General features: G+C 32.6%; 2 protein-coding genes across 2 annotated transcripts; both read right to left on the minus strand.

Annotated features, from left to right (window-relative positions):
• Positions 1 to 709: 709 nt before the first annotated feature.
• On the minus strand, positions 710 to 4,802 carry LOC108463483 (plant intracellular Ras-group-related LRR protein 6-like). The gene is made up of 3 exons (XM_017763414.2): positions 4,222 to 4,802; positions 1,892 to 2,061; positions 710 to 1,635 (listed from the first exon to the last, which is right to left on the minus strand). Exons 1-3 carry the CDS (start codon positions 4,435 to 4,437, stop codon positions 954 to 956), a joined length of 1,068 nt encoding a protein of 355 aa, XP_017618903.1. The 5' UTR covers positions 4,438 to 4,802; the 3' UTR covers positions 710 to 953.
• Positions 4,803 to 6,522: 1,720 nt separating this feature from the next.
• Positions 6,523 to 11,762, minus strand: LOC108461651 (protein trichome birefringence-like 5). The gene is made up of 5 exons (XM_017761553.2): positions 11,076 to 11,762; positions 8,385 to 8,577; positions 7,854 to 8,047; positions 7,399 to 7,557; positions 6,523 to 7,013 (listed from the first exon to the last, which is right to left on the minus strand). Exons 1-5 carry the CDS (start codon positions 11,447 to 11,449, stop codon positions 6,695 to 6,697), a joined length of 1,239 nt encoding a protein of 412 aa, XP_017617042.1. The 5' UTR covers positions 11,450 to 11,762; the 3' UTR covers positions 6,523 to 6,694.
• Between the last annotated feature and the right edge of the window lie 8,058 nt (positions 11,763 to 19,820).

A 19,820-nucleotide genomic window follows, 5' to 3' on the forward strand; every position in this document is an offset into this window, starting at 1 on the left:
CCAGATGAAATGCGTGTTAGCAATTGTACATCTTTTAACACGAATGCTTCTTTATAATGACAAGGTTGTTTAGATACTTTGTTAAGTTACTTAATTCAAAATGAACTAAGTTATTATTGTTTTGATATTTTTAGGTGCTGGTTATGTAATCAGCTTTTGTACAAGTTAACTTTTTATAGTCCCAATGTTGACTAGTTTAGGTGGCTTGTTTGTGTGTACAAGTAATGTTTTTAAAGTTATTAGGCTACTTCTGGTAGGTAGTAATAAGTGATGTAGTTGACTATAAATGTTTTATTTTTCTTATTGAAAAATTAAGCATATCAGTTATCGCTTCCTTGCTGCACGTTTGTGAGCAAGAAAATTTTTCTTGCTTCCTTGTTCTGTGTCCTGTATTTCTTCCTCTGCTCTATTTTCCTTTTTGTTACTGTCAAAAATCCCAACACCCTAACCGATACTCAACGTTCCCCTTCCTTCATCTGTTCCTCTTCGTTCTTTCATCTTCGTCCCCAAAACCTATAGGTAATGCTTTTTGTTCTTCCAAATCTCTCTCCAGAATAGGGTTATGTGTCCAATAAATTTCGAAATGGTTTCTTTCAATTGTTGGTTTTTCTCTTAAAAGATCAGGTATTGTTCTTTGATTCCATTTGATTTATTTTTTATTTCATAGCAAAATGTCACTCACGGTCAAATGAGGAACGAATCCAATGAATATTTTAACATAAGGCCAAACAACTGAAAATGCACCCTTTTTTTTCTCATAATCACAAATTACATTAAAAACATTTACGATTGTTATAGTATCATGTTTTACAATAAACAAAATTCACTACAACACTAATTATAATAACATCAATGGCAAATGACAACAGACGCACCATAACTTTCTGCAATCTAAAATCCAGAGTCCACCACACAAAGTCGATTTCAGCATCCATGCAATGCGGAGTTAGCTTTCATCGGGTAAAGTACCTACCAGGAGAGAAGAGTCGGCGGGGAGAGAACATCCCTATGTGCCGAGGTGAAGCAAGACCATCAATGGATCTATATTCCGAAATGAAGAACCCTTCTCTCTCCCCGTTTGATGTCCCTCTCAAAGTGTACCCACTGAAGGTCCCATATTTTACCAACTTCCCCACCCACGATTTCTTCTTCGGGGGGCTTTTATGCCCCCCATTCATTTTCTCACTCAAATACCCCTTCACCGCATGTAACCCTTGCTCGAACACCTCCGCCGGTGGTGAAACCAAAGGGTTCCCTTCCACGCTAAGCTTCTGGAGCTTCTTCATGCAGCCCATTGAATCGGGTAAGGTGGTTATCTTGTTGTAGCTGACGTCCAGTTCCAAGAGTGAAATGAGGAGGCCGATGGCGTAGGGTAGGTTTTGGAGGTACTGGAAGTTTTGGCTAACGTTGAGGATTTGTAAGTTGATTAAGTTCTCCAAGTCCTCAGGGAGGGCTCGGAGGCAATTGAGGCGGGCGTCGAGGACTCGTAGGGAAGTGAGGTGAGTGATGGATCGAGGGAGGAATATCAACTTGTTTGAGTTCACTGCGAGCTTCTTCAGGTTTATGAGCTCGAATCCAATAGTTTCTGGCAGCTTTGTGAGCTTGTTGAAGTTGGCATTCAGTTCTTCTAATGACCTGCCAAATATGCAACCGACTTAACTTTTTTTCTTTTTGCAGCTTAACAATTAGTTCCATATTGCAGCACTGTTGAAATTATAGGTGAAATGGTCATGCATATGTATATTATTTTCATTCAAAATTTATATCACGTAATTAGTTATGTACTATGATTTAAATGAAAGTGATTCATTCATATTAGTCATTTTAATATCCTGTCAATACTAGTAGAATATATATATATATAATATATAAATAAGGTAAAAAAATAAACCTGCAATTTTCAATGGTTTTAGGGAGAGACTGGAGAAGGTTGCCGGAGACGTTGAGTGTCTTGAGCTTAGAGAGACAGCCGATGGAGTTTGGGAGAAACTTGAGCTGATTTGAGTGCACATCCAACGCCACCACATTCAGTAACCTTGCCGTCAACGATTCTGGTATGCTCTGTAATTACATCATGTCAATATTTTTAATTTTAAAAAGCAATCATTCATGGGTAAAAGTATCTTATTCTACTCTTATTCAAATTACATTTTATCCTATTATAAATAAAATAGATAAATTAATTTTTCTTGAATTTTTATTAAAATTTTATATATTTTATAATTAAAATTAATGTGACGAATAAAATAATTAAATAATTGCAGATGATAATTAGACATACTAAGATCTATTTTTAGCAATGAAAATAAATTAAATTTTAACATAAAGATTAATTTATTATTTAATTTAATATATAAGAATTAATTTATCTATTTTAAATAAAATTTAACTCTTAATATAAAAATTCTCTACTATATTTTTACCATAATTTATTTTATATATTTAAATCAAAATAAAAAGCCGTACTCCGATACTTCACAATTTCGTACTCCGATTCTTCACAAGTGTGACCCAGACTTCATTTCTCATAAAAAATTATAAAATGCCTATGACAACGTCAGATTTACATCCTTATCACTTCATGAAATTGTTGACTTTTAGCATATGATCGGTGCAAAATATATTTTTAATATTATAATTATTTAAAATGTATGCGGCTGATTTTATTAATATTTATTATTTTTAAAATATAAGTCAATATTTTAAAAATAAAAACTATTTAAATATATTTTATCCCATGTTGATGTTGTTCAAGAATAGTTTTCTCTTAACACGAATCATAACATCTTCTTGAAATAGGTATTAATGTATGTCCATAAATAATATCATTATGATTTTTTATCGTTAAATAAATTAACCTAAAATTTTAGGTCAATTTTTATGTCTCAAGTTCGATTCGATCTAAAAATTAAATTTAAAATTTTATCTAAATTCGGTCCAAATAAAAAAATTAAACCAGAGCCCGATGTAGTCCAACCATCCATAATAATATTTTAAAATTATTTTATATAAAATAAATTTTAAAAATATAATATATTAAATATACCAAATACATTAAAATAAAATTCTCTTAGCAAAATGAAAATATATTTAAAAATCATACATGTGATTCAGGCCTAATCTGGGCAAAAAAAATTCTACATGACCTAATCCATTTTAGTAAACCCTTCTATTTTTTAAGCGAGCCTTTGGAATCTGATAGATAATCCTATTGATGATAAAATCTACTTATATATAGTAATAATAATAAATAAGGCGGCTAACTGTTAGCGGTCGAAGATACCGTCTTTAAAAATTTCGTTGATTAAAGTAGTTTAACACCATCGAGATAAAATTATAAAACTTTATGTTTTAGAAAAATTAAATTGAATTATTAGTTTTTTTAGAAAATACTTAAATACAAATTATTCATTTAATCATGACCAAGAGGCTATAACCATAACCTATCCTAATTACGCTCCTTCTAAATAGTGATGAAAACACGACGGAACAGTTTTAGGTCAAAAATTTAAATTTTATATTAAAAACATAAATTGAATTATTAATTTTTGATTAAAATATAAATTATTTGTTAAAAGGAAATTTTCTCCTTTTGCTAAGGGGCTAAAGCCATTATCTTCATCCTAATACTTGAATCCAATATCAAAATTGCAAAAAAATCTCCAAATCCCACTTGACAAGTCACGAAATATTATATTAATTTTACAAGATTAAATATAAAAATAATTAAAATGTTATAAAAGTTAAAACAAATTCTAACAAAAATATGAAAAATTACTCATAAATTTTTTACCAAAAAGTTATAAAATTTAAAGGAAAATATTTGTTTTTATAAATTTTTGGAGTGAGATGGTGCGAGTTTCATCCATATCTAACCCCAAAACTTTTAATTAAAAGTTCGTACTCTCAAACTCAAATTTAAAAAAAAATCGTTAAATTAAGTTAAAAACTTGTTAAATGTAGATTATTTTGTCATTCGAAAAAAGTAAGACAAGTCTACTAAATATTTATTGATACATATGATCATAAGTAAAATAAGGTGTGTCTAGTCTCCTCCCCAAAAAGAGTCCTTAAAATCGTATAAAAGTGGGTCAGATTTCGGGTTGAATGTCAAGTCTAATCATTATTTAATTATAACTGTATAACAATACTACTAGGAAGCTACAGGATTAACTCCAAAACATACATGCATATAGGGAGAGAGAAAGATGAGATGTATACCTGAAGATTATTATTGGAGAGGTTTAATTTACAAATGGTAGTCAAATTTAGGGAAGGTTTGGGAAGAGAATCCAAAGACATCCCACTCAAATCCACTATATTCAACCTCTCTTCATCTTCTATAAACCTTCTCCCACTTCTCTCATCTCCCTTCTGATTGTTGTTGTTCAATTCCACCATTCTCATCATCACTTGCTGCTGCTCTTCGTACATCATTTTCTAACAACTTTATTATCTAAACACCACCACAAGACTGTAAGCTGAGAGAAAAAAGGAGCATGAAAAATCTGAGACAAAAGAACATAGGAAATGGTTGGGTTTGGGGTTCTAAAAAAGGACGTACGGAGGAGGAAAAACAGTGAGAAAGAATAGGACAAGGAGAAAGAGATGACGGTTGTCCACATCTCCCACGTGGAGAAAGTCAACCCCTCTCCTTTTGTTTCTCCTTGGCTGCCCTCTCATGTCGCTCTCCTTTTTATTTTTATCATTATTCACTCTTTAGACTAAATCCAATTGGGAATTTCTTTTTATTTTATTTATAGGAAATTACGTACCAACCCATTATAGAAGTGGGGATACAGATCATAGGCTTATCACTATAATATTCCCCCACAACCATTTTCTTTATATCTAAGATACACGGGGTTGGATGCTTAGCATCTTTACTATTACTATTGGATTTCTACCTTTATTTTATTCATAAATCCAAATTTTCAATGTTTTTCAACCAGCCAATAGTATCACGTATCATTTAATCCAATGTTTTTCGTTTCATCATTATCTTTTAATCCATATAAACATAGTTATCCATTAACTCTTAATTTAATTCATATCAATTTTGTTATCAATATAAAATATATAGATTTAAATATATTAAAATAGATTATTCTCTTAACCTTCTTTTCTTCTTTTTTTTTCCAAATACCAAGTTTAGACTTTTCTCCTTACTTTTATTTTTTTTCTCAATTCCTTTCGTTTATTAGTAGTTTATAATGTTAATAGTAATCATATTTTATTATGTAAATTTTTAATAAATTATAATTATTAATTAAATAATTATGTTATAAAGATAAATTTCTGTATATAAAATTGTCTCATAAAATAAAATAATCCTATAAAAATATCTTATGGAAATTTGTTTTTCATAGTTTTTTTCTTTTTTGTTAGCTTAATTTGATTTTATGGTCTTGGTCTTGATGTAATGCAAATTATGAACTCATATGTATCTGGTTTTATTTTTTCTATTGTCTACTGCCAAATGAAATTTGTTTCATCTTACAAAAAAGTTATCTTTGAATCTAGTAGTAGTTATTGTTGTTGTTTTTATTGAAATTTTTGCTCTTAGTATAGTTATTTCGTTATTGATGTTTTTCGAACAAATTAGTTAATAAAATTTTATAGTTAATTTTTTTTATAATTATCTTTATTGGATTTTTGAATGAAAGGAAAATGAACAAAGTAAATATTGACTCACTTGATTACTTAAGGTTTAATTAATAAAATACAACTCATAAGAAATTAGCAATTGATTCAAGAGACTATTATGTTGTCTATCAAGTCTAATTTAGAAGATATTTTATATTGGGTATCAGAACGGATAACTCTCGAAAAGATAGAGACATATGCGTGATTGCTTGGACTAATAATACATGGGATAAAACCTGAGTTGAATCTATCTTACATTCGTTTATTGATTTATTCACTTGTGACATTTATAGTGTGGCTTACCTCAATCCTGAAAAAGTGATTGACTATATGTATACGACTCGCACACTTTAATATATTAAAGGCCTGGGTTCAATTGGTATTAAAGTCGAAAGCTAATATATTGAGTATATGACTTATGGATGGCATGACTTCATTTACAATAGTAAAATTCATAGGTCGTTCAAAGAGTAAATGATATAATCTCACCGACATTGCATGGATTATGAAAAAGGAACGTGACCACAAGTTATTTGTCTAGGACAAATAATTGTTATTACTATTTGTTAGTAACAATCATTTTCATCATAGAAGATGTAATAGTAACCATAAGATAAAATAAGATCATATTGGGCGAACGAATTTTAATCCAAAGAGATAAGGATATCTTATAAGGTAATACACTAATGACAAAGACATTGAAGAAAGCATAAATCTAAATTATTTTCATAACTGTATATAATGAGGAGTTCAATCATAGTAGTTTTAGTGGATAGCTAATTTATTAACTATTCCAATTAAAACATCAAGCAAAATATTTTCTTAAAAATCCCTTCTAACACAAAAGCTTCTATATCAATATGACGAGTTAGAAGGTTGTTTTCAGAAGAAAAAAAAATCTATACTGGCATTTTAAATGGAATGGTTAAAATAATGTCAAGCTAAAATGTAGTGGTTAAATATAAAATTTGAACATAGTATAAGGACCAAAATCAAAATTTGACCTATTCTTCTAATCCGGAAGTTGAAACTTATATCCTTTTCAAAATTATTTCTTGAGGACTAGAGTGGCATAGATAAGCTCATTCCAGGCATCAGGAACCCCTGGAAGACACCAGTGGCTGCAATCTTCCCGCCTCATAGAATTCGTTTTCCCTTCTTTCAATGCCTTCCCATAGATCCCTGGATGGCCATCTTTGCGAGAATTGGTCAGCCTCGTTATGTTCAACAGTATCACAGGGACCTCCATTTCCTGAATCACTTCTTCCACTATCTTCATTTTAAAAGGATACGTGTCCAGGACGGCTCCGCTCAAGATTGGTTCAGATTCCCCAGTACATGATCCACCTGAGTTCCAATCCCCTCCCCTATTTCAGGTAGCAGAAATTAATTAGCCAATGTAATCCTATATATCTGCAACAATTTGTGTGCATGCGTTGTGCATAGTTCATGTCATCATGTAAAATACTTTATAATTTGTGTGTAAAATTTATGGAATTCTTTGATGACAAACCCTATTGACCACAAGGTAAGCAAGCTGTTTCATTTTGGAATTCAATGAATCACATGAATCTTAATCTTATTTTCCTGTATGATTTTTTCTAAAAGGCTAATTATACATTTAGCGCCTATAATATAGCACTTTTCTCAACTTTGACAATGGGATAAAATTGAAGCTAACCTGAAATAATGATGATAAAAAGGACGCGATGGAAGCTATTTTAATTATTAATAACACGGGTTCCACTATACCTGAAATGAGCAGAAGAGTATCCACGATAGAGGACCAACTTTGCTTCCGGTTTGATGTTTTCATCAATCCATCTTGCCCAGGTCTTCAAGGCTCTTCGGTAAGCTTCAACAGCATCTAATTTCAGATAAAGATAATCACCTTCTTTGTAATAATTTATCCTGTATCAACTAAATATTCGTTACTCTCCATAGAAAAGTCCTATATTGTTTTGAGGAGATACGATATAGAAATAAAAGGTTTAAAAACACTAAACTAAACTAAACTTTCATGATCTATGCATTGCAATATTTGCAATGCACCAATACTTGTAAACAAGTCTATTGAAGCAAATTTATAATTGCAAACGGAAGGAGAAAACCAGTGATTCTGAATATCAATGATCAGAAAAGTAAACAAATGTAGCATAAAAGTAAAACAAGTATGAAGTATAACCATAGTAAGATCGATGATGTACCCTCGGGCAGTCTTTCCATGAACCCACCAGTGAGCGGTATTGAAAATGAGAATATCAGCCTGCTTCCATCGATCAGATGTCTTGTCAATTTTATCTATTGATAGAGTTGGATTTGAATTCCCTTGCTCATTAATGCGGATTCCTTCTTTCACCAGAAAATGTGACCTTACAAATACCACTGTACAGTTATAGTCCTGTTCAAAATTATCAAAAAATATATGAAAATTCAGAGGCAAACTGCTAATGAAGCTTGCATTTCTTTATAATGTGATTTTAAATTTTTAGAAGCAACTTAAACAAGGAGTCAACATTAATGACTATAACTGCTTGATGATGTCAAAAGGTTATTTGAAAAAGATGCTTGTAAGATGTACTTATCCAATTACCAAAATATGAATAAAAGAGTCAAGAAGATTATAGGACAATATTGTGAGTGAGCGATCTAAAAGGGAAATTGCAGCCCTTAGAAGAATGTATGAAATCTATCTGGTATTAAACTTAAGTAATAAAGAAATATAACAAGCATGTTACCTCAAATTTAAATATAAAATACCCTCTTTCTTTAGTTATCTTGTATCCATGGACCTCATACATTTTGCTCTTATTCGTAAGGCCTTCACGTAGGAGGCATAAGATTGATTCAAACTGATTACGGTTCATGGAGTCCCCAACCAACATCAGCCTTTTACCTCTTAGTCTCTCCAAGAAGTCAGTAGCATTAAACCTGCAATTAGTTAGTAATGCATGAGAGAATTACTGTTAAATGGAGAAGAAGCTACACCTAGGCAACCAATATGGCACTACAGGGACAGTATATACACTAATGAATTGCAAGTTCCACTTCCAATTCAGTGAAATAGGTACACAGCATTTCTAGCTTCAAAGATGAATTCAAAGATTCTACAGTGGGAAAGGTGAAAATATTATATATTCTTAGATTCACGTAAGAACATTTAGTGTACACTTTGAACTCAAGCAAGGACAGGAAGTTTGAGGTTAATAGTACAAAAGTTGAATCAACAGAATGAAAAAAGATACACCTCGACTTGAAATCCAAAGTCAGCAACCGGCCCTTACTTACTTCTAATCCTAGTCATTAGCATAGAAGCTTTAAAATATTGGAATTCTTGTCTGTATTCTACAGACCAAAAATCTGAATGGTAATAAGCATCTCTTACCCCTTGAACCAACATACAAACAAAAGAAAGGGGTAATTAGAAAAGAAAAAGATTTTCCTTCTGTGTTTGCCATAAGCGATTTTCCCTTACGTTTCCTGCAACTATATATTATAAATCTATAGAAACCAAAATAACCAACCAGCTGTTCCTGCTCTGACACAAACAAGCTTACAACTCTACAAAGTCCAAAAGCCAAATGTAAACATTTGTAGTTTTGGGGGAACTTTCAACACATGGGCTGCGGACACAATGTTAGGAGTTACCACTCTTTTCCAAACTCTTAGATGAATTATAGCTGCCAAGATCACTTTCTCTAGAACTAGCATCAAGCTAATAATTGCATTAACTGAAATACCAAAGAGATCCCGCTTGATACATTACATGGACTTGGGGGTCCAGAATACAGGTATTTGACCAATTAGGGTACTTCATGTTTCTTGGATACTTTTAACAATACTTTTGAGGATCCAAGGGTCATAGCTATATGAATTTTAAGTGCCAAAGTAATGTCAGACACAGGTATGATAGGTTAAAGTGAAGATTCTGATGGCTAAACTCATCCTTTAAGTATTATTAACATTGAAGTGATACAAAGAGGGTATTTCAAATTTAAAAATGATGAGGTAGTGAAAAAGAAAAGCGCCAATGATGTACTAACAAAATATACAAATTAAAATGAAAGAAAAATACTGTTTTGTCATATTCCCAACAGAACAAAAACCAGTTTTCTCTATCTTAACTCAAAGACTCCCTCTTTCAATAGCCTAAAGGTTAATTAGGACATTAATCAGAAAAAAAGGCGCTTATTCTTCCAGTAGCATATAGTCTGGAAATGAATGTTTAGTAAAGACTGATATAAGCGAATACGTTGCCCAGCAAAATAAAGAGTATACTCCTTGTCTTGGTGCCTTAACTCAACACCACTACATAAAAGGTTTTCCAGAAAATAAAAAAGAAAAGCACTTACCTCATCATACTACCCAATGAGTACCAGCACACTTAGAACAGCATAACCAACAAGCCTAGCTAGGGTTAAGTCTCAAGAATCAATATCGATGACATAGACACATAACCTAGGTGAACTTAAAACAAAAAAAATCATATGGTTCCATAACATGAAAACATAGACATCCTTCGGCGTGAACATTTCTCCTCAACTTCAAGAAGCCTGAAGCTGGTACTCTCGATGTTTAACCAGCCAAAAACATGTGCATAATTTCTTGACAAGCTAATATGTTAGCATTCGGCCTAAATCAGACATGGTGACCTCTGTTTTGCTTGTTAATTCAGTTGTTAATAAGCTAAACAGAAGTCATAACTTAAAGCAACAATTGAAAATTACACATCAATGAACCAGAACTTAATGTTAAGGATCAGTTGTAATATGGTTATAGGCAGTTAGTCAAGTGATTAGTTACTGAGTTGGCTAGGAAGCAGTTAGTCAGTTTAGCTTCTATTAGCTGCAGATGGCTTGTTGTATAAAGTCATAACATGTACTCATCGAATGCAAGTTAATCAATTATGACTTTCAGCCATATGCATCTTCTTCTTCTTGGTAGTTTATCTCGTTTCTCATCACTTAAGATGGTTTCATCTTTATAGCATCTCTCATATATGTAGTAGAAAAGCAAATGCATTCCTAAAGAGGAACGACATCTGGCTAACCGAACTTTTAGTGAAGCAAATAGCTCATCGACTAGACATTTATTTACTGATTGAGTGCTTAAACAATAAGGTCACCTCAAAATAACAACAATCATTACTGTATGCAACTAACTGTGTGATTTAGAAGGCAATTATGCTTACACTCAAGTTTAGTCACTGAACTTAGGGGCAACTGAAAGCATGTAGAACAAATAACTTATACCTTCGATAAATGTTTTCAGCAAAATCTAGGTTCAGCATTAACTTAAAGAAAAGTAGATAAATAAATATGGGAATTAAACCAGCGCCTAACAACTGCAAGACTTGGCAAAGCATTAACAGTTTTAACAATATATGCATATAAAATATAACTTGACCGAAAATGAAAGAAAGAGCATACCTCGGAAGATCGCAGCCGTCAGGCTTCCAACGCCATCTCAAGTAATTAGAATCTGGCCTCCCGTTGCTTTGGCAATCAAAAGCCTCATCAACATAAGGGCAAGAACCCGGTTTGTAAATTGGGTAGTCATCGTCTTTCACCCAAGTTCCAGTGTAAAGATCACACATTTCCCTATTCTCGTGAGCAGTGTCAAGAGTTTGGTTACCATCAATGAATGCGGCATTTGAAGAGTGGATATGGAAGGATGGTTGATAGAAGGAGAGGTAGGGTTCGAGCGTACGTTTGGTGAAGAGGAAAAGGGTAAAGAGGACGACAAGTATGAAGCAGAGGAAGGTCAATGCGTAACGGGTTTTGTGAGCGATGGAATTTCCCATTTGGATTTGGTTGGCGGAGCACGAGATTGCATCTTCTCTTTTCTTTTACTCCTCTGTTGAGTGTATGGACATACACTACATTTACTATTTACATTACAGCAGCTCCAAGAAACCCATTGTTGCTCGCTTGATGGAATTCAATGCAAAACCTGAAGTTTCTTTTTCGGGATTGATATATATGTTCGTTCTATTTCGAACTCATTTATTTGGGTTTTCTACTTTAATATAATGAATTTTTCTAGAACAAGTTTTCTTTGGAAGAATATCTCAATATTTGAGTGTAGTTATTGCTTGATTAATATATGCTCAATATATATAAAAAAAAATTGAATTATATTATACTATTTAAGTTGGTCAAGCTTAAATGATCGATTTACACAAAAAAAAAAAAAACTCATTTCCATGTAAAATTATGTAAATGGACCGATTAAATTATTATCTATTGGAAAGAGCTATTTTTGGCAAAACGTGTTTACCTGGCCGTGTTTAAGGAGATATTTTTAGTAAAGCACACCTTGGGGAGCGCTTTGCTCTCTTTTTTTTTTTTATGTTAGGGATTTTTTTATGTTTAGTGCCTAGGGTTTTTAAGGTTTTTAAAGTTAGAGTTTTGTTAAAATAAGATAGTGTTTTAAGGGTTTTTTTAAATAGATTTAGGGATTAAAGTTTTAGTAGATTTTAAAAATAAATCAAGATTTAGTGTTATTTTGTTTATAAAAAGTATTTAAATCGGGGTTTAAAGTTTTAAATAAATTAAGTAAATTAGGGTTTTAGGGTTTTAAATAAATAAAATTAGGATTTTAATTAAATTAGGATTTATGGTGTTTAAATAAATAAATTAAATCGTGGTTCTAGGGTTTTAAATAAATTAAACTAAGGTTTAGTGTTAAAATTAATTAAATTAGGGTTTTGTTTTTTTTAAATATTGTGTTTATTTTTTTAGCAAAATTGACTATTTTGACCCTGAAAAAATAATTTTAAGAAGACGTTTCTGAACCAGTAGTATCAAAAACGTTTCAAGAAGAATGCATTGTCAACAAAATTACAGAAAAATGTTCTCATGTGGACACTCTTTTTCTACAGTAGTTACTGAAAAAATAATTTTGAGAAGACATTTCTGAACAAATAGTGTCAAAAACGCTTCAAGAAGTATGCATTGTCAGCAAAATTACAGAAAAATGCTCCCACATAGACGCCCTTTTTCTACAGTAGTTCATGCTTGGCCTTATGTTATAAACGAGGCAAATATCATTTTCAGGTTGCATAAGTTACAGCAAGAAAAATTAAAAAGGCTAAGCAGAATAGAAATTGAAGATGAGTGAACGTATTAGTGCTATTATTTACTATGATGGTGAGGTCCGTGACACTAAGAACGATGTTCTTTTTTTATCAGAGAATACAGCGCAAATGGTTTTTAACCAGAGTATAGATTTTACAAAATTTTGTAAAAGAATTAGGCGCAAAATCTTCAGAACGACGCCAAGCAGGGTTTCTTCTATTAAGTATTGATTTTGTGCTTCGATTGATCCCGTGACATATGACTCATTTGATATCAAAGGTGTTCGTAGCTTTGAGGCGACGGTGTAGACTCATCTCACTAGTGGGTGACCCTATCTTGAGTTATATGTTTAATTTTCATCGCCAAATGACACATTTGTGACTTCAACATCAAATGTTGTTCGAGAGGAATACACGACCCCTAGCCGATACTCCGCTAGTGGGAGGCAGAACACGGAAGCGCCCATGTTTGGTGGTAGTATGGAAAACACAACTCCTGCAAGACACTCGGTTAGTGGATAAGACATGCACATCGATGGATCGATGTTCGATGTTCGATGCTGGAAATACGTATTAGGGAATGACAACAACTTCTAGTGGTTGGCAATCCACATCTGATTAGGGACGTTACGAAACGTCCACAAGAAGGGATGATGTACACCTTACGACGTCCACCGGTGAGGGGACCTCGTACGTTGCAGATCATGGTGGGTTGGATGATGAGTTCAATGTAGATCAACCTCGAAAGCCCAACCTCAATAGTGTAGAAGATGCATTATTTTCTGAACTGGAGCCTGTTCCATCCTAACCTGAAGAAGTTGAAGGGGGTTCAAATAAAGAAGAAGAAAATCCGCGATTCAGGGTATACTCACCTCCAGTCCATATGCATAATATCGACATATCGGCGGATGATGCGTTGGAGTTTCTAGAGCTACCATACAGAACCCATGACTGTACAAGTTCATCATTGGATTCGGGTGATTTAGAAGTTGGTAAGGAGTTTTCCAGTAAGGAATGTTTTCTTGGTGCTTTGAAACAATATAGCATTAATTACAAGGTTAACTACAACATGGTTAAATCCAAATCCGAGAAGTTCGAGACCAAGTGTACAGTGCAAGACGGTACATGTTTAAGGAAAATCATGGCTTCTCTTAGGAAAAAGATAGGCTTTTGGAGGATAAAAAATACAAAGGTCCATATACCGTGTTATCAGTACAGTATCACTGGGTGTTTAGAGTTTTGAATAATAATGTTATTACTTAATGTTGCATTATGTAACATACTTCATTGACAGTTGTTTCACTAGATCATCCCATGATTGTAGTAGTGATAGGCAACATCCAATTTTGGCTTTATTTGATCACATCGCCCCGCACATCTCCCGGTACAATATTGCCAACACGGTAGACCCTCAACTAAGTTCGCCAGCTGCTCTAAAATCAACAAGTTTCAGTAGCCACCTCAGATGTACGAGGTTTTGTGACAAGTCCGGCATCAGATAACCTCCAATCATCTCAATGATGTATACCCGAGCATATCGTATTCTTTCTATTTCAGTTGAATCATTCCTTGACTCCGAGAATGTGTCTCATAACCAGCCTATCTCGATTTGACCTTCGTAAATATTATCCGGAATCACACCTAAAAGATCATAGCATATGGCTCCCCAATCACCAGATTAAACGGACCCGGTGAGTACAGCCTCATCCACTGGCAATCCTAATTGTAACTAGACGTCTTCCAAAGTGATAGTACACCGCATGGAAGATGAAATGTATGCATCTCGGGTCTCCATCTCTCTATTAACGCACTGATGAGTTTCGGGTCCAATTTGCACCCCCGACCTATAGTGGTCGCGTGCCAAAAATCCGCTTCCCTCAAGTAATTTTCTATCAACGGTGATGGCGGATTAGACATGTTACGAATATAACATTGTAACACCCGATCTACATGCTGTTATAAAAATTATAAAATAAAAATTAATTAAAATTACATAAATGATAAAATATTAAATAATATTCAAAAATTAAAATTAACTAAAATTACATAAATGAAAAAATATTAAATAATATTTAAAATTTAAAATAAACCATTACCGTTTTCATTTGTTTGACGGAGATATGTTTATAATCGAGACAAATTAATCCCTAACCATTGCTAACACGATCAAATATTTTTAAATTATAAAAAATTATTAATTTAGAAAAAATAAAGTAAATAACTAATTATAAAGAGCTTTGAGAAATTTAATGAGATATTTGAAAGCTTTGGGGAAAAAATGTAGAGATTTTTGGCTAAATTTTAAAGAAAATAAGTGTGAAATAATAGAGGAAGGGGTTTTATACTTTTTTTTACCGTTGGACCCCCTAACGGTAAAAAAAAAGTAGCCGTTGGTGCCAGCAAAGTGCACCCCTAAGGGAGCACTTTGTACCATGTCAGCAAAACGCGTCCACGTAGGCGCGATTTGCTGACGTGGCACAAAACGCTCCCCTAGGGGCACGCTTTGCTGGAAATATCCCCCTTAAACGCAGCCACGTAGGCGGTTTTGCTAAAAATAACCCTTTCTGGTAAATAATTATTTAACCGTCCTATTTCCGTAATTTTGCTTAGAAATGGGCTTTTTTGTGTAAATCGGTCCAGCTTAAATACTCTAAAAACTTTTTTTAACTAGTTTGTTTTTCTCTCTTTTATTTTAAATAGTATATGACTTCTCTCTTTTCAATTTGTAAATCTATTTTGTGGATATTTTTATTACCTCTATATAAGTTGAGGAACAAATGACGATATCTGTTGTCGCTGAAACCCCGTCAACCACTACCAGTTTCTCTTCAAAAGTGGGTGACTTGTCGTCAGCTTCTTAATTTGTTTCTATTTTGAGAGTATTTCAGAATGATAAATTATTTCAAGAGTCAATTTGGGCTCATGTTATCTTAAGTTTTATATGATTTTTTTTGTTTGTTTTCTATTGTTTAATAAGTCTTCATCTTGGAAGTTTTTTGTTTACTATTATAGCATATTTTTTAGTCTTGCTTATGCATATAGTCTTCTTTTGCAAGTGATTTTAGGGATGATTTTGTTGTCATCCTCTCTAGTTTGATAGATGCTCGGTTATTTTGTTGATTTTTATTTGCCGCTTTGGACTATATGGTGCTTATTTCCTTATTTTATTAAGTGCTTGAAATCATTCTAGATATGTCGTTCTTGAATTGTGATAGAGTCAATTGTCAATGTGCCATAGTTCTATTGAGGTTGTGACTGAAGCTGTAACACCCTTAACCAGTACCCATTGACGAAACAGGGTTTCGGAGTATTATCAGAACTTTCAGAATATTTTACAAATAATTCTTATAAATTACTATTCATTTACTGAGATCATTCAAAACATCCCTTAACTAGACCCTCAAGGTCCAATAAGGGCTCACACACTCGTGTGGTATAGGGACACGCCTGTGTGGTCAGGCCGTGTACTACATGCCCATGCCCCTAACCCACATAATTCTGTAACTTTTAAAACATGAATAAATTGAAGTCACACACTCATGTGCTAGGCCATGTGGCGAATTTTATTTTCGAAATTTAGGTGCAGTTTTCACACGACTGTGTCAACCACACGGTTGAGACACACGCCCGTGTCTCTGCCCCTGTGCCCAATTTTGAGCATTCTGTTTCTCATTTTTAAGGTGTAGGGGACATACGGCCAGACCACATACCCATGGGACAAGCCGTGTGTCACACTTGGCCAAGACACATGCCCGTGTATCTGACCGTGTGGACAAAATAAGGCCATTTCCTAGCCTCATTTGTCACCCAAGACTTACAACTTTCCTGCACCAAAGCTCACAAACATATATCCACTAATCCAATATCATATTCACAAAAAAGTAGCCATCAACCATGGGGTATTATCTCATACAACAAAGGATATAAACTTACTCTTAACATAAACTTATATGCTAACATAATTCCAACAAACTAACACATAATAAGCACTTATGTGATTATCAAAAGATTACTTCAAAAATAGCCAAACTTAGACCATCACTAGCCACTCCAATGGCTAGATTACAAAACAACAATTACAAGCTATCATTGGCTAAATAAGCTTATACATGCCATTATACCAAAATGAAATTTCTATTTGTACCAAAATGAGATAGTGGATAGTATGATGACTGCTCCGACCGACTTCCAACCTTTGCGAGCTTTGAGCACTATAAAATATAGAAAGTAAACGGAGTAAGCATTTTATGCTTAGTAAGTTCGTATAACGGAAAATAAACTTACTATTCATATTTATCAATACAAGCATACATAGTCATATTTTCCATAAATTTTGGATGAGTTTACCTAAACACAAACACTTAATCAAACAAGTTAATCATATAACCACATATAAATATCAACTAAACATAGATGAGCTCATCACATTACAAGTTTCCATTAATTTCACCTTTCCATACTTCAAGAATCTTTTCCGTCGAACTATTGAACTTTTGATGGGTGTTCGGGTAATATACACATGTGCAAAAGTACCCATTAGGGTACATAATAAAAGGCACACTATTGAGCCGTACATTTTGTAGTAGGATTACCAATCCAGGCTAAATCTTATCCGTAGCATATGCTACAGGGAGCTTAATATGGATTACCCGTCCGGGCTAAATTCAATTTATAACTTAAGCTCAAGATGGCTTATATTAGAATTACCCGTTTGGGCTAAATTCTATCTGCAACATATACACTATTATTCTTAACCCATCGAAATTCAACTTTCAATCGGAACAGGATAATTTGTCCATAATAGACAATTTAAGACTATTTCATTATATATATCATCTCACACATATCAACACAAAATCATACAATTCAATTCAAGCATATTAACATGCAATTTTAAGTTACACGAACTTACCTTGAAAATGGTTCGTACTTGAATTTCAACCAATCCAAAATCTTTTGCTTTCCTCGATCTAGTTTCGTGGTTGGTCTTTTCGGATCTATATGGGTAAATTTAACTATTAATCTATCACATTTCATATATGTCAAAACCACTTTTTTAAAAATGGGCGTCGACTTATTTAAAAATGAAAATGGAGTTGCCATCAATCCTTTTTATTTAGGTGTGATCGGATCACCTAGAAATTTAGTCGTTTCAATAAAATCTTTCGATTTATTAAAACAACTGATTTTGGTCTACGAAAATTAAGAAAATGAATCCGAGAGTCAATTACGTGAGAGGAAGGATTAGCACCCTCGTCACACCCAAAATTGGTACCTAATCGATTAATTAACGTCTTAATGTCGAAAATTGAAAAAATTTTAAAATAAATTTTAAAATACGATCCATTCTCATGAATGCTAATTTTAAAACACCTGAATTACATTGAAACGATCATCAAAGACTTACTCGTCCTGAGATAGTAAGGTGTCACATCCAGTAAGTTAGGACGCGACGTTTAAATCTTCGGGAGCAAGTTTGCCTTTAATCTTTATCGAAAATTTGTGTATTTTGAAATCTAAAAGGATATTTGGCTTTTTCGGTTTAACAAGAAAACCGAAACCAAGTAAGTTAGGGTACGATTTCTTGAATTCTCGAAACGCGAAATATTTCCTTACTTTGAATAAAAACAAATGCGACATTTAGCAATGTGTGTTTATTTTGTTTGAAGTAAAATAAAACAGTGTATATTGAATAAACACATTTCTGCAATATGATTTAAACGAAATGAAATAAAAGAGAATATAGGGCACGAAATAATAATACATGTATTAAATGCTAGGTTAATGAATGTCAATAACATGAATCGATTAACAAATGATTTATAGGGCACATAATGGACACGTTCACAAGATACACCATTTTAAGAGATCAACATTAATAATTGAAGACAAATGAATAAAAATATTTAAAAGTAAATAATATAACAAGGTTTAAAATAAATGATAAATGAAACCATTTAAAGTAAAAAATATAAAAAGTTTAAAATAAATAATATATAAAAATTTAAAATAAATAAAATATGAAATGATTCGAATAAACAATATATATAAATTCTAACATAAATAAAATATAAAACAATTTGAAATAAATAATTTATAAAGCAATTTAAAGTAAATAATATAAAATAATTTAAAAATAATAATACAAAACAGATTAAAATAAATAATATGATAAAACAAATACTATATGAAAAAACTTTAAAAAATAAACAAATAAAAATAAAAAATAAAATTGTTCAAAATAAATACTATGAAAGATTTATAATAAATGAAATAAATAAGTTTAAAATGAATAACATATGAAAAGACCTAAAATGATAAAATAAATAAGTTTAATATAAATAATATATGAGATATTTAAAATAAATAAAATAAATAAGCTTAATACAAATAATATATGAGATATTTAAAATAAATAAAATAAATGAATTTAATATAAATAATATCTCGAGAAAGAAAATTTAAAAGATATAAAAAATAACAAATTTGCGAAAAAAGAGTTGAAATCAAACAAGTTAGGGATTAAATCATAATGAAAGTGAAATTAAAAGATGAAAATTATAACAAAATAATTGAATAAGGATTAAAATCAAAATACGCGCAAAGGCTAAGGACCAAATGGATAAAAAACCCAATCCCTGGACACGCGTCCCTTCCATAGAGGATCAGCGAACCAAAGACTGATTTGAAGAACACAGCAAATTATGTGGTCACATTTTAAAAAAGTAAAAAAGGAAAAAAAGGACAAAATCGAAACAGACCAACAAAGCGGAAGGGCCAAGGGGATAAATATCCCAAAAAGCGAAAAGTGCGGATCCTCTGGAGCGGGTCGGGTCACGCGCAGGTCAGCTCCAAAACGACGCTGTTTTGGTGTCTGTGCATTGGCCAAAAACGGCGCCGTTTTATATAAGCTATAAAAGTCATTTTTTGACAAAATTTTATTTTCATTCTTCCATTTAAAAAAAAACCAAAGAAAAACAAAAAAATTCTCTCAACCTTTCTTCCCCTCTCCAGTATCAGGCCAAGGTCCGGTCACCGGACCACCATGAGGCCACCGGTCGTAGGCGACAGCGCCGCCGTCTGCGGTGGCCGGAAA

Source organism: Gossypium arboreum, chromosome 13 (assembly GCF_025698485.1).
Source record: "Gossypium arboreum isolate Shixiya-1 chromosome 13, ASM2569848v2, whole genome shotgun sequence".
NCBI lineage: Eukaryota > Viridiplantae > Streptophyta > Magnoliopsida > Malvales > Malvaceae > Gossypium > Gossypium arboreum.